The sequence below is a fragment of the Apodemus sylvaticus genome, chromosome 3 (assembly GCF_947179515.1).
Source record: "Apodemus sylvaticus chromosome 3, mApoSyl1.1, whole genome shotgun sequence".
NCBI lineage: Eukaryota > Metazoa > Chordata > Mammalia > Rodentia > Muridae > Apodemus > Apodemus sylvaticus.
In genome coordinates this window covers 116,385,936-116,410,704 of record NC_067474.1, presented here as the reverse complement: position 1 = coordinate 116,410,704, position 24,769 = coordinate 116,385,936, and the positions used below count along the sequence as shown (strand labels likewise).

Here is a 24,769-nt window from a genome sequence, read left to right as displayed (position 1 = left end):
TTTGTGAATTAAACAAGGAATATGAAGTTATAAATGACTTAAACTGTGGTCAACGTCAAGTTAAAATTTAAATATCAAAAATATACATAAATCAACTTGGTTGGTTTCTAAGACTCACAACCAAGTTCTCTGAGGTAATTTTGCAAAAAAAAAAAAATGTGTCAAGATGTAATTGTCTATGAGATTGCTCACTTCCGAATTGTTCATAAAAGATTACAAATTATCTGAAGATCCTGAGGTTTGAGCTATTAAGTGATTACATAATGATTATTATAGTTTTTAAGAGATTTGTCTTTAAAGATTTATTTTTAGTTAAATGTGTGAAGGGGTTTTGGTATGGTTAAGGCCTTGGTAAAATTTTAAGGCTTGGGTACCTGTTCCTGGCTAGCCTGCCATTTTGTGTTGTTACTAATATTATCTCATATGTTGCTTCTGCTGTTACTAGTAATCTTTCTCATGCCCAAGTAGATTGCCTACCCTCTTGTGCTCTGTTCCCTTGAAAATCAATTACAATAGTAGTCAGTGGAACTGCTTTGCAAAGTTACCCATAGTAAGTTTGGACCAGAACCAACCACCTAGCAGTACTTCCTGTGCCTATGTAAAAGTTTTTATGGTATTTGCTTTCATAAGCTGCCCCTGGGATGGACCCCAACATAAAAAAAGACCTATGTTAGAAACCATTTGGAATAAGACTTCCATTTTGAGTAGGAGTTGAGTAAAGTTTGGGTTCCCAAGAACTCCCTGGGAACTAACATAATACTTGGCAGAAAGAGATATGTACATGGATAACTGATACCCTAGTTGGCAAGTTAAGACATGAATGTTAGACAAATGCCATCCTGATTGACAACTTAAGACATGAATGTTAGTCCCCTGCCACATCCAGCTATCTCAACCAATGTGAGAAGGATAAGTGTACAACAAAGACATGTTCCTAAGGAAGTCCTCTATCCCTAAATCCTGATTGGTACAATAACTTGGCACAGATATTTGTGGATTTTTAAGTTTAAAATTCCTATAGGATTGTGATTCAATGTTACAGTCCATATATGGACTGTGTTCCCAATTGATCAGTCTTGCAGAACATACCTGTTCAAGAAACTATCCTGTCTGACTGAGATCGGTGTTCATATGGTTTGTCAGGTGACTCCTAGACCCCATCAGGAATGGATACTTGAGCATGGATATCTGCTGAGTTCAGAAGAGGATGTTAGATCCCTAGAAGCTGGAGCTACAGGCAGCTGTGAGCCACATGAAGTATATGCTAGAAACCAAAGTCTAGTCTTGTGTAAGAGTACCTAGTATGCTCAGCCATACCTAGTATGGCTTTTACCATACTAAGTATGTACAAGAGTACCTACTATGATTTTAAAAAAGGATATATTTTAAGTATTAAGCAACCTCTTGCTATATTACTACAGTTATATAATAATCCTAATTATATACAACTTTTAAGATACAGTGTGGCTGAGAATAGCTCAGTGGTATTGCACTTGGGTAGTATGGGCAAGGCCCTGAGTCTTATCCCCTCCCCATCATGGTGTTTAGGTAACAGGGATGGTTTGGGGAGTTATAACTGCTGCCTGAGAGTCAAATTAAGCCATCACTCTTTATTATATTTCTCTATTTGAGAGTTTTCCTATAGTTATATTTCAAAATTAAAAAGAAAATCTCAGAACACAGTTTAAAACAGTAGCAAAAATGCAAATTACTAGTAGCCTAATTAGCATAGCATGTTCATGAATTATTACAATAGAAGAATAGAGACTCAAGTAAAGAGCTCTAAGGCTAAGCTGGCAATAGTTGTAATGATTAAGGTCTGTCATCTTTCATCACAGTTGGTGGCAATGCTGCCTGTGCACAGTATGCATCTGCTTAACTGGAATTTCATGTTGAACCTTGGAGTTTTCAGACTGACTAGATAGAGGTGCGTGTGTTAGAAATTCTGAAGCACAGTCAAAGTCTGACATCAGATAGAAACATTCTATTAACTACTTACATAAGCTGTAAAGTTATGAGTAAAATAACCAAATAATTTCATTGTGCACTAATTCTGCTCTGACTTTAACCTCTCAGAATCTCAACACTGATTCTGCACAATAGAAACATAAAAATATCTCACCCTGTGATTTTATGACTCTCCCTTTCAGAACTTTGAGAACTTATAAAAGAAACAGGATTATTGTATAACACAATTAGAAATACATATCTCAATGCTTACATTCATAACATTTATTATGATACAAATTGTCATTAAACAGGGAGCTTTCCTTGCCCAGTACTTAGACACATGTCTCAGGAGTAGAAGATGTACAACATAGGAATTTCACTACAAAATTAAACATCTTCCAAGTTTATCTTCAGGTCATGTTTTTTGATTAAAGTGTTTTATTTACAACAAACAGAGATCTTTAGAACATTAAATTTAATATCATGCATCTTAAGCTCGGCATATTTTGAAAAATAGACATTTTCAAAAGCAGCTTTCCAAAATAAATATTGGTAAATTTTGTATAAAAATAATTCATTCCATATAAAACCCCATCCATGGAATCCCCTTCAGTCTGCTTATACAAAGACATGTCACAGTGTCTCAGTGGTAAAACAGTTGTAAGTTAAGTTGATCCCTCAACAATGATGAGAGCAGAAGCACTTTACTCTTCCAAACTAGAGGCTCAAGAGAGTAAACTTACTGATGGATCTTCACATGCTTTGTAGCTACGATTGAGGGCAATCTCACATGAGATCTCAGCTTAATCACAGAACAGTAGGCCATTTAATTTTGTGCTTTCAAATTGGAGAATAGGGTTTCTCAGGAATTACTTCAGGATGCTCCATAAAATAATTGTCAAGATGAGTCTTGGAAGATGAAGAAAGATTAAAATTCTTCTGAAGATCACTGGAAATGAGAAGTTTGTTAATACCCACTGCTAGGTGACATAGAGTTGTAGCTGGAGTAGGTCTTGATTCAACAGTATGCTGACAATACTTCCTGGGTGCACACCCCACAATTCTCCCAGCCCAAACTTTGTTTTCCTGCAGCTCTTGGTAGCTAATATCCTCACTACTGAAGAAATGTAAACATATTTTTCATATTTGCAAGAAAGAGATTAGTTTTACTAGAAAAGGATAAAAAGAACTGCAAGACTGTCAAGACTAGGAGATCCTGACTCCAAGCCCAGGCTCTTCCACTGGCTTGGGAACTTGACTCAAATCCTTCTGGTGTCTGACAGTTGATTTAGGGAGGAAGGGACATCTCTTGTCAACTTGTCAACTGCAGAGCATCTGTAAGTGGAACATAAGGCTGCAATAGGAGCACAACTGTAGGACTATAGATGCAGTGTACTTTTGTTTGTTCACCTTTTTCCTTGGGAGTGTGCATTTAATCTACAAACAAAATCTTGCTAGTCCTAACACATAATTTATATTCTTGTAGTTTTATTTTGAAGCCATAGCTCAAATGATTGGTTCTCTTTCTGTAAAATTTGAATTTAAAGAGACTTGTCGCTTTTCAATTTAGGGCTTTTAAAGGATATACTCAAATTTCCATATTCATTGAAGGTCATTTAGATTCCAAAGTTGGAAGTTGTATCTCAGTGTGTTAGAACACTTGCCAGACATGTGTGAGGCCTAGATTCATATCCAAACACTGATAACCCATAAATAAACGCCAAATGCTACAATAAAACAAAACTCTAAAATGTATGTTGAACTCCTTGATCTCTTGAAAATTTTATAGAATTCTTGGGAATTCTATATATATATAATATATATATATATTTCTATATATAGAAATATAACATTATTCTGGGTTACCAAACATCATAGATTCCCTTTACATTTTACAAAACTTGATTTAGTAACAATTTTCACAAGGACACAGGAACTAAAGTGTAGGAACAGTGAAATAAAGTTTCCAAAGTGAAAATCAGACACAAAGCTCACTGACAAGAAATACAGTCTTATTGTGTGGGTGTACATCGGCCAGTTTCTATACTTCAGCCCCTGTTCTGAACTTGGCTAAAGACCACAGTCTTTCTCATCTAATTTCCTTTGTTTTAAAAAACCAAACTTGTGCTAGCACAGCATCAATTAGCTCAGACCAATAGGCTGTCCCTAGATTACTCTAACTCAAACTGCAGCATTAAATGACCCTTGACCTGTGAATTCACTGTAGATCACATACCAAATGTACTCCTGACCTGACTAAAATAGCCATAATATCATATTAAATATGATAGCTGAATTTTAACATGTGATAATTTGTTACTGAAAACCAGTAGAAACAAAAAATTTCTCATATCTTTAAGTAAAACACCAAGTAATGTTCTTTAACCCTCTGCCTTCTCATGACAAAGCAGTTGTCAGCTGATGGGGGGACCCTGAGACATCTTACTAACTCAGGACATATGAGAACTTTGATGACTTCTGAACATCAAATGAAAACAAGCCTAACTAGGGTCAGGGATCTCTCTTATCACTAGGACTTCTCAGTCATAAAGCTATAATTGGAATAAAGAGGACATGGCAGGATTTACTTAGGTTAATGGTAAAATCAACAAGCCAGGGTCAGGTTAGCCTAAGATGCTGGTGATGCTTGGCAAAACATAACCATATTCATAAGCACTAATATACTCGCATTGATGATTCTGATATTCTTAGAATTCTTGACATTTGAACTTCTGAGTATGAAGGAGTTTTGACTTATTTGCCAGGCTCTCATTGAATCATCTTGCCATATCAAACACTGCAATGAATAATGCATCGCCACACTAGTTTTCAAGTCCAAGACCAGGTTTCAGTTATTTGCCTAACACCATGTTTCCTCTTTTTAGGTATTCTTAGATAACATCAGGTGTTTTGTTTTTAAGGATGGCAATGTAAGATTCAGATTAAAATTTTATCCGTACCATTAAAAAGATGCGAGTTAAATCTGAATTCTGGTTCCATCAACCATTAAATCTCGGACTTTGGGCAAATGATTTAATCACATCATTTTTAACTGGGGAGAAATAATATAGTGGGAATGTACAGCATGTATCTTGTGCAATTATTGTTGTAATAAAGCTAAATTATGCAACCTGTGAAGTACAGTGATTGATTTATACACCAACCCAGTACAGATTGGGGAGGGGGGTGGATATGATTCTAGAATGGTAAGGAGTGACATCTGTCCGGAAGTCATCACTTCAGTGAAATGGAGAGTTAAAGCTGGCTAAGTCTCAGAGCTGCTCACGCTGCAGTCTAAATGCTGGTGACAAGACTGTCATTCTAGTTTTGCTTTCATCTGATATCATGGATCCCTGCTTTGTTGCCAAAGGATTAGTTAACCCATTCCTCTTCAAAAGAGTAACTTCTTAGACTAGGGTTCAATTCTCAACCTAAATTCAACATTTGATGGAGTGATACTTCAAATAACACAGTCAGGAGGCACAAACTAGAAACATGTCACATACTTCCAAAACACACAAGGATACCTATTCAGTTTAGCTTTGTACGTGCACATGTGCATTTGCACAACACAAGACAATGCAAGGTAAGACAAATAAACCCTTGAAACAAGTGTGTCTCATGGATGTTAGCTTGAAACCATTTTTTTTCAGCTGTCAATATAATGTCGAAATTTGTTCTTTCCACAGATTTCAGATGTTTATACAGATTCTACTTCCTGGATTTGTTTTTAGCTAGAATTAGGAGAGCTTCCCCACAAGGATATCTTGGGAGTATATTCAATAATAGTCCATCAACATTACTAGATTCATGAAGGCTTCCTCATATGTTTCATCTGTATTACTGAGAGAAAATAGACACACTTAATTTGGAAACAATAATTTTCAAACTAGACACTGACACTTGTCTCCCATATCAACAACAATAAAAGAACATATTATACATGAAACGTTCTACTGGAATGGAACCTGGAGGCTTCTTGGATGAGATCACACAGTTAAGTCACACATCTTATTCTCCATTATCTTATGACTGTGCGTGGAACAGGTTTGAAATTGGGGCATGTAAGGTACAAAGTTCTTACCAGAGGTCCCTAAATTCAAATTATTTTCTACAAAGTGTGAGCAACTCTCCTGGAGGAGTCTGATGTCACTGAACAGACACTGGGCTGGGAATGGACACAATACTCCTGCCTCACCAGTCAGAAGCATATCATTCTCTCTTTTGTTGACTGAGGTTACTCCTAGATAATAGACAGACTTTTCCCTGTGATTTTCTTCAGGAAAACTTCCCTCCAGTTCCAAAAGCTCATCCAACCCCGAGAATGAAAGTTGTGGTGAAATCATGTTGGGTTGCTGATCTGATAAAAGGAAAAATGTCTGGGTCTCTGTCTCCCAGGAGCTGCTGGAGAAAGACTGTCTCAGTGGGGAAGGCTTACTGGAGATGCACTCACTGACAGAACTATGTATAAACCCTTGTTCTTCATCAGTTTCCACTAGTTTATCATTACTGACCAGAGTTGCATATTTAACTGAGGGTTGTCTCTGACACTCATCCTCACAGGTGACCTGGGTTCTCTGAGCCCCAGAGAAGTCAGCACTGTTACACTGGTCACTAATACAAATAGAATCAATTTCAGGGTCTGGTGTGGTCAAAAGAATAGAGACCATAGATGCTGGGACCATCTCATCTTTATTTTTCCAAGCTGTATCGACACTGATTTCTTCTGAAATGGGTTCAGGCTCCAGAAGAAGAGGACCAAATATCACTGATTCTGCATGCTTGGTAAAAAGATGCTCAAATGTTTCAGGCTAAAAGAAAAGACACATTTTAATGCTTAGTATGTTACATCTTCATCCAGTCACATTTGTAGAAAGGCAGGTGTATACAGTTCAAAGCAAGGTACATCCATCAACCACAAATGACACAGTTGGTGACTGAAAACTTGGAATATGAAAAACTCAGAAGGGAGAGGAAGTCTCAGTTTTCCAAAGTTAGACGAGAAAAAAATCTCAGGCTTGAGTCCTTCAAATGCTATGAACACAAATACATGTACCTCTCTTCAAGGGTAAGCATTATTCTGACACTTGATCATGGTTATAGGCTACAAAAAATGAGCCACACCTGCAGTGCTTAGTTCTTGGGAGAGACTAGTTATTGTAACTGGAAAATACTCTCTTCTGAAAAGTCATTCTATGCTATAGTACATTATATTTCTACAAAATGAAAACCTAATCTTCATGCATAAAAAAGCAAACAAGCACAAAAAGCAACCAAACAAACAAAAACCCAAATGAAAACAAGAACAGGTTGGAATACAGGAGAATGAGCAAAATGAGTCTTGCAAAGATGGTAATAATATTTACTTTCTACAAAGTAAGCTGCAAATGCAAAGCAACTGTGACTGACTTGACATACCTGCCTCAGGTCACAGTGAGAAGCTGCCAGAAGCTATCTGACAATAACAACTGATGGTACCCACTTGCTGAAGATTATGATGGTGAAAGAGACACTGACAGACTTGAAACTGTTACTCTTTATACATAACTTCATGTAAAGATATATCCTATGGAACACATGGAATGAAGACAAGCACAAAAGACAAATGTACAATATATTGTTTTATAAGAACAAAGATACATAACAATGAATTCTTGCCAAGTAGCTACAAATCAAAAATCTGTGTGCAAAAAGCTCAGTACAAACAATGTAAACACATCAAAATGCAAAATGAAAACTACTGCAGATACATCACATTGAATAGTTAGCACAACTAAATAGAAAATGTGTTCAATTTACAGATCACGCAAGCAACTTAACCTTTGAATGTTACAATGTTTTTAGCTTGAAAGGAATTCTGAATTATTGCCTGAGATAGTGGTGTACCCAAACATTCTTCACAATGGCCAATATATCCCATGTAAAAACAGCCATTGCAAACTCTTAACTGAAATATACTAGTGATTAAAACCATATAGGAACAAATATGCCAAACACAAAATAGAGTAATAATGGCATAGACATATGTAAGGGTTAAAATACTGAAGGGTAAATACTGTTACTAAATGATATACAATGAGAAAATTGATCCTACTCCCATTTTGTGTCTGAAAGAACCTTTGTGATTTCCTACAAACATTTTATTTGTCCCTTAATGCTACTACTATTTATATATCTTCAAATTGTTCCAAAACTTTAAATGAGCTCAGCATCTGATCCACTTATTATCTTCATTCTACCAATATGGAAAAATCAAAGCAACACAGAGCATGCAGTTGAGCTCATGTGTCTTCTTCAAATACTCCATGATCCCTAACGTTTCTAAGTGAGTAATTAATTGTGGAATAAGTCATTGCCATCTTAAACAGATTCATCAGGACGGTTTCACTAAACAATGTTTTTCTTTTTTATAACCACATATGTCTGAACTATATCTTATCAGTGGTCAAGAAACTTCTAAAAAGTTTATTTTTTTCCAATTTTGTTTTCCTCTATTGGTGGAAAATTTGAAAACAATAACCTTTATTGGTTCACAGCTGGACTTTATATTATAATGACATCTGTTAATAGTTAATGATGAAAAAGGGATACTGTCATCTTCATGTCTTAATTTTAAAAATTAGACATTGAAATAAAATTATCAATCACCTCTATGTGACTCACATATCTTAAATTAGAATGCTATTTGTGACTATCAGTTTGGTTTAGTTTGAATGTAAGCAATATAGCTTATACTATATTAATGTCATACAGACAGGGTAATTGATCTGTTTTTCAGAGATAAAAACCCTGTTCTCACTGTAAATTATTTGTACAACCATAAAGTCTCCCTTCCCTGCATACATCCCTGTCTGGAGAAGTCTTGGCTGATTCAGTAGAAATGAATTAGATTTATGGAGGCTGGTACTTTTTTCTGCTCTGGGCAATCTGACCTGAGTGTGGAGGTTATCCTAATAGCTCCCACAGGTCTCTGACCTGAGTGAGTAGTGTTATCCTAATAGCTTCCACTGCACTGTGATCAGCACAAGCCACAACTTCTGCATTTCTTTGAACTAAAAGGAAAATTAGCACTTAAGTCATTTTCAAGATTATTGACAACTGAAATTCCTAGATTGTTGCAAGTTTGGTACATAAAAGCCATGTTATTCAAGAGAATGCTGAAATTCAATTTGTGTGACTATAATGAAATCTAATATGGAAGCTTTTACATGCATAAATTCCTTCCCTGCAGTTTGTATGTGGAGATTTTGAAAAGCTGTGTGTCAAAAGTTGCCTATTAGAGTTCACTTACTTAAGGCATTATCTATCATATTTGGTGATCTCCAACAAAATAGGTTCTGACAAAAACAGTCACATCATTATCATTTTATGACTTAAAAAAATAAAAAGCAGAGTCCATGAATATTAACTTTAAACTTTTGATGCCCTGAAAATCAAGCATATGTCCCCAACTGAACTACATCAAACCTACATTGTGGCCACAAATATACACTTCTCTACTGAGCTCATCAAATGTTATTTCTTAGTCATTCAAACCATAGTTTAGGTTTGCTTCCCTCCTTCAAAATGTAAACATCTTCTAATATTGTATGGACTGTTGGGAAGTTGGTAGATTGGGTTCATCTGTAGTGGTCATGAGAGACTTCAAAGAGTGTCCGTTCTCTGTTTAAATAAAATAGAACAAAATAAGAAAGTAAAATAAAAACCTTGTTTAGAAGCTAAAGATGAAAGATCTCCAACCCCTTGTCTTTTCATGGTTGTAGGCTTTTTGTCCTTGTGCTATATCATAGTGACACACTTAGGAGAGGGCAGGGCCAGTGTCTGGAGGGACTACTCTCCCTTTCTTGCTGGATGTCATAGATACTCTAAAGACAGCTTGATCACTCCAGCAGGGGAGACTGTAGTAGCAATATCAGAATAGGTATAAGATCAAGGGTTCAAGGAATAGAGGTGAGGTACAATCAACAGGCCCACTGAATAGTTTGACAGGACAGCAAAGAGTAAGGAGTCAGAGATAAGAAGAAAAAATTAAAGAAAACAGACTTTGTTCAAAGACACCACAATAACCTTAGACACTGACTTATAATTATTATTCTTATTATTAAAATTACTGTTTTTTGAAACAGGGTTTCTCTACATAGCCCTGGCTATCCTGGAACTTACTCTAAAGTCCAACAGAAATCTGCTGCCTGTGCTTCCCAAGTGCCAGGATTAAAGGTGGGCACCCAAACCACCTGACTAGAATGTTGGTTTTTCAGAATTTAAAGGGACATTATAGTCAAGAGTGGAATCCCAGAGACATTATCATGAACTTTTAAAAATCCATTTCTCCATAAATCTTCTGATACAAATCTCTTCCTTTTCTTCAACCATGGACTGGAGACTGCAAGAATATTAGGTTAAGATCAGGCAGATAACCAGAGCAAAGTGACCACCATGACCTAGCTCTTTTTACAGTACAGTAAAGATAAAAACGATTCTCAAACACAAACAGGAAGAAGAGGGGCCTTCCATGTTCCTTTGCCAGACCTCTGAGGTAGACTTAACCTGATTAGTTCATGACCTCTCTTAGCTCCTTATTACTCAAGATTATGAAAGGAGAAGAAAATAAAGGCCGTGAGACACACACAGGCTGCTGGGCTAATGTTATGACTGACAGAGATGGGCTCTCTCTAAATAAAACTCTGACTCCAAAAATTAGCCTGCTCTTCCACATATTTCCAAGGAGAATCTAGCTGTTTCCAGATGCATTCTACCCAGATCCACAATTGTTAGTTTGTCTGGATTACTATGGCATGTCTAAAGTCAAGGAAGTCTTTAGTCCTAAGGGCAAGTTCCCTGGACTCTTGGTTTTCGATTTAGATTTAATCATAAAGTGAATTATGAAGCTCACTGTTGCAATATTGAAATGGATGCACATACAGGAACATGGTTGGGATGAAGAGAGTGGTAGACAAAAGCATGGAACCTTGGGGGAGGAAAGAAAAGGAGAAAAGGGAAGAGACATAGGATGAAGGAAGGAAGGGAAAAGGAGAGAAAGAAACACTTAAAATACTGTAAAATAAATATTTTAATGCAAACTCCACAGCTTCTATTCCAACTAATTCATTTAATTGTATAGGATAGAGTCTGGATAATTTTGGTGTGTGATGTTTTTCTTTATTAAAATTTTTTAATGAGAAAGTTTATAAAATTATAAAAACTGGGATATCATGAAGCAAATAAAAGTTGAAATAAAACAGGTGTAAACTATTTTTAGATTTAGCAGGAAAAAACATAAGAAATATGCAATATAAATTGAGGAAAGTTGAGTTCTTTTATGCTATGAAATTGGAATTATAAGAAGAGAAAATATTTTGAATTTATACTGAAGCACGTTTTCCTAATCAAGGGTTCAGTCTCTAAGATTCTGATTCTTGGAGCACACAGAGGAAGGCCACATGAGATTCTGATTTAAGAGAGCAGAACTGACACTTGCTGTTCAAATCCCTGGAGACTGTTACGATGCCAGAATGAGAATAAATCAAAACCACATGATCTGAGAAAGAAAATATACAATGAATGATTCAAATTCAATTTTAAACCAAGGAGAACACTGAAAGGTGCATCAGAGAAAATGGCCAAAGAGAGCCAAAGACCAGACACAGGCAGCAAGTGCAGAGAAAGCCAGTCAGCCCTGCAAAAACAGAAGGGAGGGAGAGTCAGTGTAGAACCTATAGCTAAAAGGCCTTTGCCTAAGAGCTAGTCTATGTATCCAAAGCAATGGTTGGTTCTCAAAGCCACTGACACATAGCTGGGAGAAAGAGCATAGCTATGGAATACAGACATCTAGGGGTGGAGGTGTTGGGAATACTAGCTGTATACACAGGGGGGATCAATCCCAAACTGCTTGCAGTGAATCACCCTTCCCTGCCCTTGTGCTTCATCCCACATGAATGGAAAGCAAAGGACTGTAAGACGTTAGAGGAGGGAGAGATTCTGATGTAATAAAAGTCAAGGTACACAAGAGAGCATGACTAGACAGAAACAGAAATTTCATGGAATAGGAGAGAATTTTAAAAAAGACATCGTGTAATTGACAACTCTATCAAGACTGAGACATGAAAGCAGAACAGAATGCTCTGACCCTGCACTTGACTGTGAAGATAAATCCTGGGTTGTAAAAGTTCCACAGCCATATTGGATAATGGAAAGTAATGATGCTTCAGAACACAAAACAACAAACCGAGCTATGCAAGAGTGTCCAACGTCCAACAACCATGGCAATGGCAAAGAGAAAGACACAGGGAAGAAATGCACATAAAAACAGTAGAGTTTCTTAATGCTGTCAGGAGACAGATTTGAAACTCTTTACTCAGGTCAAATGAAAAAAAACCTTAATCAAAAATTTTCAGAAAATTGAAATTAGAATGCATTTCAAAAGAGGAAACTACAAGTGACCAGCAAGCGGGGATGTTTGAGTGCCCACCTGACACTATAGGAGCAACATCAGCTGCCAGATAGTTTAGGCAAAAATGGCTGCAGGGTTATATTGGAAAGAAATCCTTATTCCACCAAGTACTTGGCACCACAAATGGAAAAATGGGGAGACTATGGTGTTTAAAGGAAAATGGACCCTACTGGCCCATAGGGAGTAGCACTACTAGGAGATGTGGACTTGTTGGAGGAAGTCTATTACTGGGAGTGGGATTGAGGTTTCAAATTCTCAAGCTAGGTAGGTCCAGTGTCACTGTCTCTTCCTGCTGCCCGAGGATCCAGATGTAGAACTCTAAGCTACTTCTCCAGCACCATGTGCCACTGCTTCCCACTGTGGAAATAATAGGCTAAATGTCTCAACTGTAAGCTAGCCTCACTGAAATGGTTTCCTTTATAAGAATTGCTTTCCATGTGTATTCTTTTGTGATTGGGTTACCTCACTTAGGATGATATTTTCCAGATCAAACCATTTCCTAATAATTTTGTGAATTCATTGTTTCTAATTGCTGAGTAGTATTCCATTGTGTAAATATACCACATTTTCTGTATACATTCCTCCTTTGAGGGGCATCTGGGTTCTTTCCAGCTTCTGGCTATTATAAATAAGGCTGCTATGAACATAATGGAGCATGTGTCTTTATTGCATGCCGGGGAATCCTTTGGGAATGCAATCTCTGATAAGTGGATATTAATTAGCAAGGGTCGTAGAAACAGTGCAGGCCTTTTAAAGGGTCTGACCATTCTTCCCATTCAGTCCCATTTAGGACTCAACAATCTACTCTAACATTTCTACCAAGAAATGAAACTTACATAGGAATATCTATTCATGAATATTCATAGGAGAATTATTAATAGTAACCAGAACCTGAAATCCAAATGGCCTTCAAATGATAAATGAATGAACACATATGGTATAACCTATAACTATAGTTATAAATAACTATATAAATAACTAATATAAAAAACTAGGAAAAGATCTTCACCAACCCTACATCCAATAGAGGGCTAATATCCAATATATACAAGAAGTTAGACCTCAGAGAACCAAATAACCCTATTAAGAAATGGGGTGCAGATCTAAACAAAGAATTTTCACCTAAAGAAATTCAGATGGCTGAGAAGCACCTTAAGAAATGCTCAACATCATTAGTCATTAGGGAAATGCAAATCAAAACAACCCTGAGATTTCACCTCACACCAGTCAGAATGGCTAAGGTTAAAAACTCAGGACACAGCAGGTGTTGGCGAGGATGTGGAGAAAGAGGAACACTCCTCCACTGCTGGTGTGATTGCAAGATGGTACAACCACTCTGGAATCAGTCTGGAAGTTCCTCAGAAAACTAAACATGACACTGCGGGAGGACCTTGCTATACCACTCCTGGGCATATACCCAGAGGATTCCCCGGCATGCAATAAGGACACATGCTCCACTATGTTCATAGCACCCTTATTTATAATAGCCAGAAGCTGGAAAGAACCCAGATGTCCCTCAATGGAGGAATGGATACAGAAAATGTGGTATATTTACACAATAGAATACTACTCAGCAATTAAAAACAATGAATTAATGAAATCTGAAGGCAAATGGTTGAAACTGGAAATTATCATCCTAAGTGAGGTAACCCAATCACAAAAGAATATACATGGAATGCAGTCACTGATAAGTGGATATTAATTAGCCCAGAAGCTCTGAATACCCAAGACACAAGTAGCATATCAAATGACTCCCATGAAGAAGTAAGGGGAGGGCCCTGATCCTGGAAAGGCCTGATCCAGCATTGTAGGGGAGTACCAGGACAGAGAAAAAGGAGGGAGGTGATTGGAGAATGGGTGGAGAGAAGGCTTATGGGACATATGGGGAGGAGGGAACTGGGAAAGGGGAAAGCATTTTGGAATGTAAACAAAGAATTTAGAAAATAAAAAAAAAATGGTGGAAAAAACGAGAATGAGTCTAAGAGAGTGGAAGTCAAAGGAAAAGCTCAGGTGTCCATTCTTGCCTTCCACCTTGTTTGAGACACTGTCACTTGGTTGTCCACCATTGTTTTTATCAGCTTGCTAGCCTGCAAGCTTCCTCCAATTTTCTGGCCCCCAGCTCCTACCACACTCTAAGAACCCTGGGAATACAGATAGCATGTTGCTGTACCCTGCTTTATCTTCGGTCCAGTGATTCAAATTCCACTTTCTTCTATGATAAGTATTTTATATACTGAGCCATTTCCCACGTTCTTCTTTTGCTTTAAAAAGATTTTAAACTACTGGTTTTTGCACCTTTAATTTGCATGTTTAGTTTTGTATATGTAATAGTTTGAATTAAAGTGGAGCCCACAGACTCACGTATTTGCATGCTTATTTCCTACTTGATGAGCTTCTTGAGATAGATTAGGATTCAGAAATATTGCCTTGTTCAACCAGGTATAAACTATTTGAAGAATGTGTGTCACTGTCTTATTCTTGTCCTAAGAATATGATGGAGGCTAAAATGGAAGAGTTTTAGATTAATGGCATTGGCAGAGGATATTTCACAACAGCCTAGTATTGACTGTGTTATGTGGTTACTATTGATTGAGAATAAAAACCAAGCATGTGAGGCAAGGACAAATACAAAAATATACAGTTTAAGGAGAAAAAGACCATCCAGTAAAGGTAACATTAGAGCTAAGCCTTGTGCTCAAGTAAATAAAGTGTTTGAAGACCCTATTCTATTGAGTTTGATTCTAAATAGAAAAGGGGGGGTGGTAACCTCAGGGCAAGATCCTACCCAGCTAAGTTACTAATTTACTAAAAGGTAAAAGGAAAGCTTAAGCAACAAAGAAATTCATAAACAACTAAAATCTTATGCAAGTATAATACAAGAGAGGGCTCCAGCAAGCAGAAGAGCCTGGCACCTTCGGTTATAGAGTCAAGGATACAGCAAAGGAATTATAGACTCTTCCTCCAAGCTTAAGAAAAGCTACTGAGACCATGCATTTGACAGGGCAGCCTCCTAAACGGAGGCCCAGAGATGCCATTGTGTAAAGCTATGGAGCCTGGATTGTGTTGCAGACCCCAAGGTGTTAGAGATGCCAGTGTCATTGGATACCTGTCAAGGAGAACACCAAACATGAGATGGAACAAGCCTCAGAGAAAGAAATGTGTTGCAGTCAATGAAGCTAAAAGGAGTTGGAGATATAAAGAGCCCTTTGACATCAGACATGGCAAAGATGGAATTTGGATATGAAGTTTGCCCTGATGAGTTTCAGTCTTGCTTTGGTCCAATAGTTCCTTACTATGTAACCCTTCTTCTCTTTTGGAATGGCAATGTATATTCCTTGTCATTGTATGTTGGAAATGTGTGATCTGCTCTTTTTTTATTTTGATTGTACAGGGTGTTACAGTTAAGAGATTTTTTTTTTTTTTTTAGTCTCAGAAAAGACATGGACTTTGTACTTTGAAACAGTGTGGACACTATGAAAGACTACAAAGACTTTTGAATTTGAACTGAATAAATTTTTCATTATGATATATCTATAAGCTTATCAGGGCCAAGGTGTGGAATATGGTAGTTTGAATGGAAATTGCCTCCATGGGTTCACATGTTTGCATGGTTAGTTCTCACGTAGGAAAAATTAGAAGGAACAAGAGGTAAGTCCTTGTTGAAATAAGTGTGGCCTTGTTAGAGGAGGTATGTCGTTGGGTGAGCTCTGAAGTTTCAAGAGCCCACTCCAGGCCCCAATCTCTCTCTTTGCCTGTTGTGTGTGGTTCAAAATATAAAGCTCTCATCTATGTCTCTAGCACCAGGTCTATCTCTGTATAGCCAAATTTCTCACTATTATAATAATAGGCTAATTTCTGGATCTGTAAGCCCCTAAGTGAATGTTTTCTTTTATAAGAGTACCTTGATCATAGTATCTCTTCATAGCAATAAAATAGTGACTAAGACAGTATCGCTTTTGACATATAATAAACCAAAGGACAGGAAAAATTTAAAAAGTAGAGAGAATTAATTTCAGAAAAATCTTAGAGATGAGATTAAATGCTTAGGATTTACAGGTATAGAGCACATTTGTAAAGAGTAATGTTCATGAAAGTCAGGATTCAAAGAAAAAAATAAAGGAAAGTTTAATATTAAAGACATATTTATTTAAAATTTTAAATATTAAAAATATTTTTATAAAAAACACTGAATTTTAAATGAGGTACAAGAAGAAAGGAAGAGTGGCCCCATGTTCTGGAAAGACTCAATGAAGCAGTATTCAGCAAAACCAGAACGGGGAAGTGGGAAGGGGTGGGTAGGAGGACAGGGGGAGAGAAGGGGGCTTACAGGACTTTCTGGGAGTGGGGAGGCTAGGAAAGGGGAAATCATTTGAAATGTAAATAAAAAATATATCGAATAAAAAAAATAGTTTCCCATTGGCTGTTGGTTTGCAGTGTCTGGAGTGTGTATCTGTCCATCTATTCCTTTTCTCACTTTATTTTTTAATTGGTTATACCATATGTGTTCATTCATTTATCATTTGAAGGCCATTTGGATTTTTTCAGGTTCTGGTTACTATTAATAATTCTCCTATGAATATTCATGAATAGATATTCCTATGTAAGTTTCATTTCTTGGTAGAAATGTTAGAGTAGATTGTTGAGTCCTAAATGGGACTGAATGGGAAGAATGGTCAGACCCTTTAAAAGGCCTACACTGTTTCTACGACCCTCAAAAGGTCTGAAAGCCTCAGTGTCTGTGTTGTTTGGTGCTTCTGTCCTTTCTGTGATGGTCCTCTCACAAGCTGTGGAAGGCACCTTCTGGTTTTGACTTGCATTTTCCTGATGTCTAAAAATATTGACCATGTGTTCACTTGCTGTGATGGACATCCCAAAAGTTGTAGACAGTAACTTGTGGTTTTGACTTGCATTTCCCTGATGTCTAAAGGTGTTGACCATGTGTTCGCTTGCTGTGATAGACATCCATCCCATAATATGTATAACCCATATTGTGGTCTTGACTTGTACTTCCCTGATGTTTAAGGATGTTGATAATTTGTTCACTTGTAAATAAAAAGGTAATTCTGTGGTTTGTATATATTGTCCTTAGAAAAATGCACAGGCAAATCATATACCTATAGTTTTTGATTATATAAAATATATGTAACATGATTGACCATTTCATCTATCTTGGAGTGTTTGATTTCGGGACCACATTAGTGTTAAAATGTTAATGTAAAATTGATGGCAGAGATATGATTTTGTCAGAGGGATGTGGGTTTGAATCCAAGTTTTTTTGAATCCTGGTTTTGTATGTATCCAGGGCAAGCTACCAACCATCTTCAGACTGTCTTGCCATTGATTCTTGTTTGTTTGTTTGTTTGTTTGTTTGTTTGACATTTTTTGAGACAGGGTTTCTTTGTGTATAGCCCCGGCTGACCTGGAACTCACTCTGTAAAACAGACATGCCTCCAACTCACAGGAATTCACCTGTCTCTGAGTCCGGAGTGCTGGGATTGAAGGTGTGTGCCACCTGGATTATTGATTTATTATTAATAGTGCATCTTTGTTTTGCCTTAGGAATGCATAAAAACTATGACTACATGTACTGAAAATTAGAAAGTAAAGTATTTGCAAAGGTAAAAAGCAATTTCTCACAAATGAGGATATTCACAACCCACTTTTTTTTTTTAATCTATACATTAGGGACTGGAAAGATGGCTCAACAGTTAACAGTGCTTGCAGCTCTTCCAGAGGACCTGAGAACTCATGTCAGGCAGCTCACAACTGTCAGTTCCAGCTCTGGGGCATCTGCTGCCCTCTTCAGACATCGGTGGATACCTGCACACATATGTGCACACACACACATAAATAAAATAACTTTTAATATTCACTTCACTTTACCAGAATCTGGAAACAGGGTGAAATTTCAATTTACTTAAAATATCTGCCAGATATCCTACTAATTTCAGCACCACACTTAGCTCCAACAGGGGAGATGTGAGACAGCTAGGTGACCCAGAGTCTAGAGACATTTGGTAGTTCATCCATTCTATATTCTCTAATTTCTGTCAGGCATTATCTGGAAAGGAGGAAACATCAATGTGGTACAGGTTCAAATTGCATTTGCTCAGGTCAGTCTGGCATTTCTTTGTCTCAAGCAAAATGTAAATTCCTCTTTCTCAGTAGTATGAAGAAAAATTGCCAAAAATACCTTGCTGGAGGGAGAAAGAGTTTTAACTTCCTTTTAAGAGTCAGTCTGCTGACTGTCCTGAATTCATCTGTACTCACATTGTGAAGCTTTTCAGTTTATTTAGATAGGCATTTAGTCATTTTTGGATTTTAAAAAAAAAGAAAGATTCATATTTAATAGGAAAATGTGCCCAGTCTATCCACTGCATTTCCCAATGCATTAGCAATTGACCTTCCAGGTGTCTACCCTTGCATCAAAGAGCCAGATACTAACTATTCATCAGCCAGATCTGACTCAAATATTAATTTCTTCCCCCCCCCCACCCCTCTTCCTTTTTTTTGTTTGTTTTTTCAAGACAGAGTTTCTCTGTATAGCCCTGGCTTGTCCTGGAACTCACTCTGTAGACCAGGCTGGCCTTGAACTCAGAAATCTGCCTGCCTCTGCCTCCCAAGTGCTGGGATTAAAGGCATGAACCACCACTGCCTGGCTCCCACTTCCTTTTTACTTTTATCCTTTTTTCCCCTTTTGTTTGTTTGTTGAGACAGTGTTCCTATGTAACCAATGCAGGCCTCAAAATCATTATGCAGCCCTGGCTGGCCTGGAACTCATAATCCTCCTTCCTCAGCCTTCCAAAAACTGACATGTGTCTCAGGTGTATACCACCACCCCCAGGTCCAATGTCACTCTCTTCCCTGTGCCCACTCATACCCATCCATGCTCTAAGTCACAGCACATTGTAGCTTATGGCTGTGACATTATTCCTAATGTTCAACTAGTATTTATCTTCCTCAGCAAATGATACATACAGTGCAGGAGCATATACAGTTTTCCTTATCAATATAGCTCTAAGGTATAGCAACATGATTGGCACAGCACAGGTTTACAGTAATATTGTAAACTAATAAAAATTAGTATATGAGTGAATGGACATGTGGAAAATGAACAAACATTATAGAAAACAAAAAAGAAAAGTTCTTTTTTTGTTTTTTTTTGGTTTTTTTTTTTTTTTTTTTTTTTTTTGGTTTTTTGGAGATAGGGTTTCTCTGTGTAGCCCTGGCTGTCCTGGAACTCACTCTGTAGACCAGGCTGGACTTGAACTCAGAAATCTGCCTGCCTCTGCCTCCCAAGTGGTGGGATTAAAGGCGTGCGCCACCACCGCCCAGCAAAAGAAGAGTTCTTATTCCTTCAACCTAGACACTCATCTCAGGCCCACTCTTTCTGAAAGGGTAAAGAGGATTTCTTAAAAATCTGTTCACCTAGAGTTTAGCAGCGATCTCTCCTTATCTATATACTCTTACTCTGTGCCTACTAACAGACATGTGAGTGACACATATGTGCATTTGAGATATCACCTTGATTTTGAGAAATGTTATTATATGAATTAATTGTGGAAGAGAAAGAAGAGTAAGGTTATTTGAAAAAATTCAGTAACACTATCGAAATAAAAGGAGTCTAGGGTTAGAGAGTAGGAGAGCACAACTGAAGAGCTGGAGGCATATGGCTAGCACTAGGAAAAGCAAAGATTAAATGCAATGATATTAGAATGATTAAAGGTAAAATTGCACAGTGGCCTCTTTGAAAACGGGGTGTTGTTTCATCTGCTTGACCACTACCTCAACCAAAGCTGTTGCTGGTGTGCACATGGTTCATGATGTGTACAAGAGCATGTGCTTGTTCATTCATGGACAACTTGCAAAGCAATGCTCTGTGCAATGCAAGTCATATGCCATTTGAATGTTGGGAGATTGGTTTAGGTGGGTTGCAAACAGCACTTTAAACAAATGGAAGAAAGTTTTAAAAGCATTCTATTTTCTCTCCTCTCTTCCCAGCAAGATGTTTTCCACAAATTTTGTTTCATTCCTGTGTGTGTAGAGTGGTGTATTTGTTCTAGGCTGGAAGATAAAATATACTTCTCCAAATGGGAAAAATGTTTGTTCTTGGTTCTGAAATAAGGTACATAAATAGTATAAGATTTTTCTATTGGTTTTTTTCTTTTCTACTTTTTTTTTTTTCTACTTTTGATGACAAGATAGCCCAGGGTCAACACAAAGGCAGAAATCGTCTACAATGTATAAATGTGAAGCAGTAACATAAAATAATGACTGATACTTATTAAGACCTTTAAGTGCTGCATGTGTCACCTTCTCTTATCTACAAATCTCTATCACTCTGAGTTTTATTAGACTGTATCATGAAGCCAGATTGTAGTGTCTAAAAATAATACTGTACTTTAAAGACATTGTGAATGTTAATAGTAGAAAGTTATAATATTGATTCTAAGCCTTTTGACATAAGAAAGCCCATTTAGTCAACTATATTTTCTCTATCTATAACATTCCTTCTTCTTGTAGTATTTATTTTTTTATGTACAGTAACCAGAAAAAAAGATAGATGTGCTGTCAACTCTCATGAGATAAGGGACTGAACTGTGTTTACTCTGATCAAATCCCAAACCCAGCTACTGAGAAAGACAAAGGATGATAAAATGAACTGAACAAAATAAAGCCTTTTAAAGATGTTTAAAGATCTATATGTAATATAGTATCTAAACTGCAACCTTAGATATCTAGGTTAAAATACTTAAAAAGTGACCTTTTGGAAATTGAGTCCTTGTGCCCAGGAACAATTCTTGGGGTTTGGAACATCGTCCCAAAACAACTTTTTCATTCTGCAAAGGAGAAATAAAGCACTATTGTTACAGAAATGTTGAGACTGTAAAAACATTAGCAGTTAACATACAGAATATGCACTGGTCCACTGAATCAGGTCAGTGGGCCAAATCCACATTTACATTTGATTCCACAAAGTGTTCCCTAAACTGTTATGAAGGTCCTCTTTCACACTGTGTGTCAGGCTCTGTACTAACTCCCTTCCCTAGGTTGTCCTTAGAAAATATTTTATTTTATTTTATTTTATTTTATTTTATTTTATTTTATTTTATTTTATTTTATTTTATTTCTAAGCCAGCCTCATTGAATTGCTTAAGGCTGCTGTATTGCCTGGTTGGGGGAAAGTCTGACCTGAAAATGGGAAGGGATAAAAACTTTTCATTACAATGTTGTGTGCGAGAACTGCTATCTGAAAGCATACATCTTCAAACATCTTCACAGTCCCCGAGAAATGCCTCAGACATATGCTATATGTTTTGATGTTTGTGTATCCACCAACATGTCTTTCCCATCTCACTGTGTGGTTGTGGTGGGAATACGAAGGTGAATCTTCAAAATGAAAAAAAAATAGAGCTGTTTATATTCGATATACATACTATAAAAATAGAGAATACTTTCAAATTATATTTTCTTGCATTAACTAATGCCATTAATATATGTTTTGGGGGTTCACTCTGAGTTTTATTAGACTGTATCCTGAAGCCAGATTGTAGTGTCTAAAAATAATACTGTACTTTAAAGACATTGTAAATGTTAATAGTAGAAAGTTATAATATTGATTCTAAGCCTTTTGACATAAGAAAGCCCATTTAGTCAACTATATTTTTTCTATCTATAACATTCCTTCCTCTTGTAGTAGGAAAAAAAACTAAGAAGATAGCACAGTGGATAAAACACTAGTTGTACGAGCATTGAGACCCCAGTTTGGTTCCCCAGCACCCGCATAAAAAATGTGGGTTGCTGCTGTATGCCTGTATTTCCAGTTCTTTTTCTTATATATTTTTTATTCTATATATTTTTTATTTACATTTCAAATGATTTCCTCTTTTCTGGCCCCCCACTCCCCAAAAGTCACATAAGCCCCCTTCCCTCCCCCTGTTCTTCCACCCACCCCTTCCCACATCCCTGTTCTGGTTTTGCCTTATACTGCTACACTGAGTCTTTCCAGAACCAGGGGCCACTCCTTCATTCTTCTTGTACCTCATTTGATGTGTGGATTATATTTTGGGTAGTCCAGTTTTCCAGGCTAATTATCCACTTATTAGTGAGTACATACCATGATTGATCTTTTGAGACTGGGCTACCTCACTTTAAATGACCATCACATATAAGAGGTAAGCCCATGGGATATGAATAGTGAGGTCCCACCTCACTATTTCAACTAAAACATGATGTCAGATTCTAATAACTACCCTCCTCACTTTTTGATATAGAACTGTGTATCTATAGATCTGGTATATATGAGATCACCCAGTGGTCTGGATGTCTCAGCAGTGTGGTGTGATACCCCCAGAGCCATCATGGAACTCAAGGCCATTTATCAAACCAGACACCTTGGAGCTTTCTGAATTGGTGTGGAGTCCCTGTAGCCCTCTGAGGACACTGGTCCATTGCCATGATGGGCTGCATCTGTTCCCTGTGAAACATCTACTTTTAGGGTCTCATGATCTCACTAGCAGCTTCAATCCAGACTGAAGAGCTTAAAAGCCATTTTTACAAAGCCTAAGAGCATACTGTCCAGGATGTCCTGTTATCTGTCAGCTAATTCCTGAATGCATATACAGGACTTTAGTTGTTGTTTTTTTGAGACAGGGTTTCTCTGTATAGCCCTGGCTGTCCTGGAACTCACTCTGTAGACCAGGATGGCCTCAAACTCAGAGAGCCACATGTGTCTGCCTCCCAGGTACTAAGAAAAGCCACCACCACCACTCAGTTTACAAAAAAAAATTTAAGCTAAGTTCTGCCTTTAAGTATATCCTTTCATATCAAGATGAAAAGTAATTTCCTGAAAACAACCTTCCTTTTATGTCATGTTGATTGCATGGAATATATACAAACACTTTTCTAATGCATTTATATTTTTGTTCCTATGAGTTATGGTTTATGTCAGTCTTTTAATATACTTAAGTTACAATCTTTATGGCAAAAACCTTTATCCAAGTGCAATACCTCTGATGTGAAATTAACAGTGTTCCGAGCAGTAGGACACAAGAGGAAATAATTATGGGTACAATGACATACAGCCCTGCGTCATTCTGTTGCTTATCGATAGCATCTGAAAGAGACACAAAACTATTCTGTAAAATCATGTGCAGGACACATTCTATCTCTACATATGTCTATAGTACTCCAAAGATAAAGAAATTTAATAAAGAAGAAAAGAGGGTCTGCAGAGATGGCTGAGGGACTAGGAGCACAAGCTCTTAGTGCTCTTACAGAAAGAGAGGGCTGAGGGTCAGTTCCAAGTAACCACAGGGCAGCATACAACCATGAATAACTCCAGTGTCAGGATATCTGATATCTGATTCCCTCTGGCCCCTGAGATTATCAGGAATGCATTTGTTACAGGCAAATACTTATACATGTAACAGCTAAAATAAATATTTTAAAAGGAGAAATAAAAATACATTATGGCCATATTACCAGTTGTTTTTTTCTAGCATTATATTTGAAGTTTAATAAAACATTGTTTTAGTATGCATTTGCCCAGCCTCTCCATCTAGTCACTTTAAAACTCAAGAGTCAGAGCAGCAGTTCAAGCTGTTATGATGAACTCACCATCTGCTACTGCAGACCCTGTTGACAGTACCTGCCAATCTTCATCTTTTTAGCTGCAGACACACCTGTATCTTTGCTACTTAAGGCCTCTGTTCCATTGCATGAACTATTTTGGCCTGATGTTTTTGATACTGCTTCAGCTACCACACTCACTCCTCGGGGTGTGGCGTGTGGCACCCCCAGCTTACTGTGGTCTTCCCTTCTGTACTCAGAGCTTTGCTCAAGCACCGGAGCCTACACCAGAAAGATCATCTCCATCCTTTCCTTGCCACATGTTAACTCTCTGTCTTATACTCACTGTATTTACCTTCAAAGCACTGACTTTCACCTGGTGCTATATCTTAAATAATGCATTCACTAACCACCATTGCTAAGGCAGCAATGAGACCTAAGATCCATAAAGACAGACTTAGGTTCACCACTTGATCTCCAGTCTATGGAACATGTTCAACATAGACATGTTCAATAATAAATTATAATTATTCTAGAATCCATTAAAATGCTTCACTTTGGAACTCTATTATTGGCTTAGTTTGGTTTAATATCTTAAGAAGTAATAAAAATTAAAACAAGGGTAAGTGCAGTAATCCAAACAGAAGGTGCGCAGTGAACATAACTAATTCCAGACAAAAAATAAATAAGTAAGTAAATAAATAAATGTCCTTGAACAACCCAATGACACATGTAGCTCTTCCATGATCCTATGAGCAAGGACTTATCCAGTGATAGCCTAACCACTGACAAACCTTG

General features: G+C 37.3%; 1 protein-coding gene across 4 annotated transcripts in view; it reads right to left on the bottom strand.

The window, feature by feature from the left end:
- Positions 1-2,210: 2,210 nt before the first annotated feature.
- Lepr (leptin receptor) overlaps positions 2,211-24,769 on the bottom strand; it is a 123,603-nt gene continuing 101,044 nt past the window's right edge. For 2 of the 4 annotated variants that reach the window (XM_052176857.1, XM_052176856.1), the window contains exons 17-19: positions 23,411-23,516; positions 21,165-21,240; positions 2,211-6,761 (exon numbers count right to left, since the gene is read on the bottom strand). In XM_052176857.1, coding sequence (XP_052032817.1) covers positions 5,940-6,761; positions 21,165-21,240; positions 23,411-23,516 — 1,004 coding nt within the window. In that variant the 3' untranslated portion in view covers positions 2,211-5,939. Of the gene's footprint in view, positions 6,762-7,558; positions 9,613-16,797; positions 18,221-21,164; positions 21,241-23,410; positions 23,517-24,769 lie in introns of those variants that run through there. The other 2 variants (XM_052176858.1, XM_052176859.1) reach the window with 2 other exon arrangements.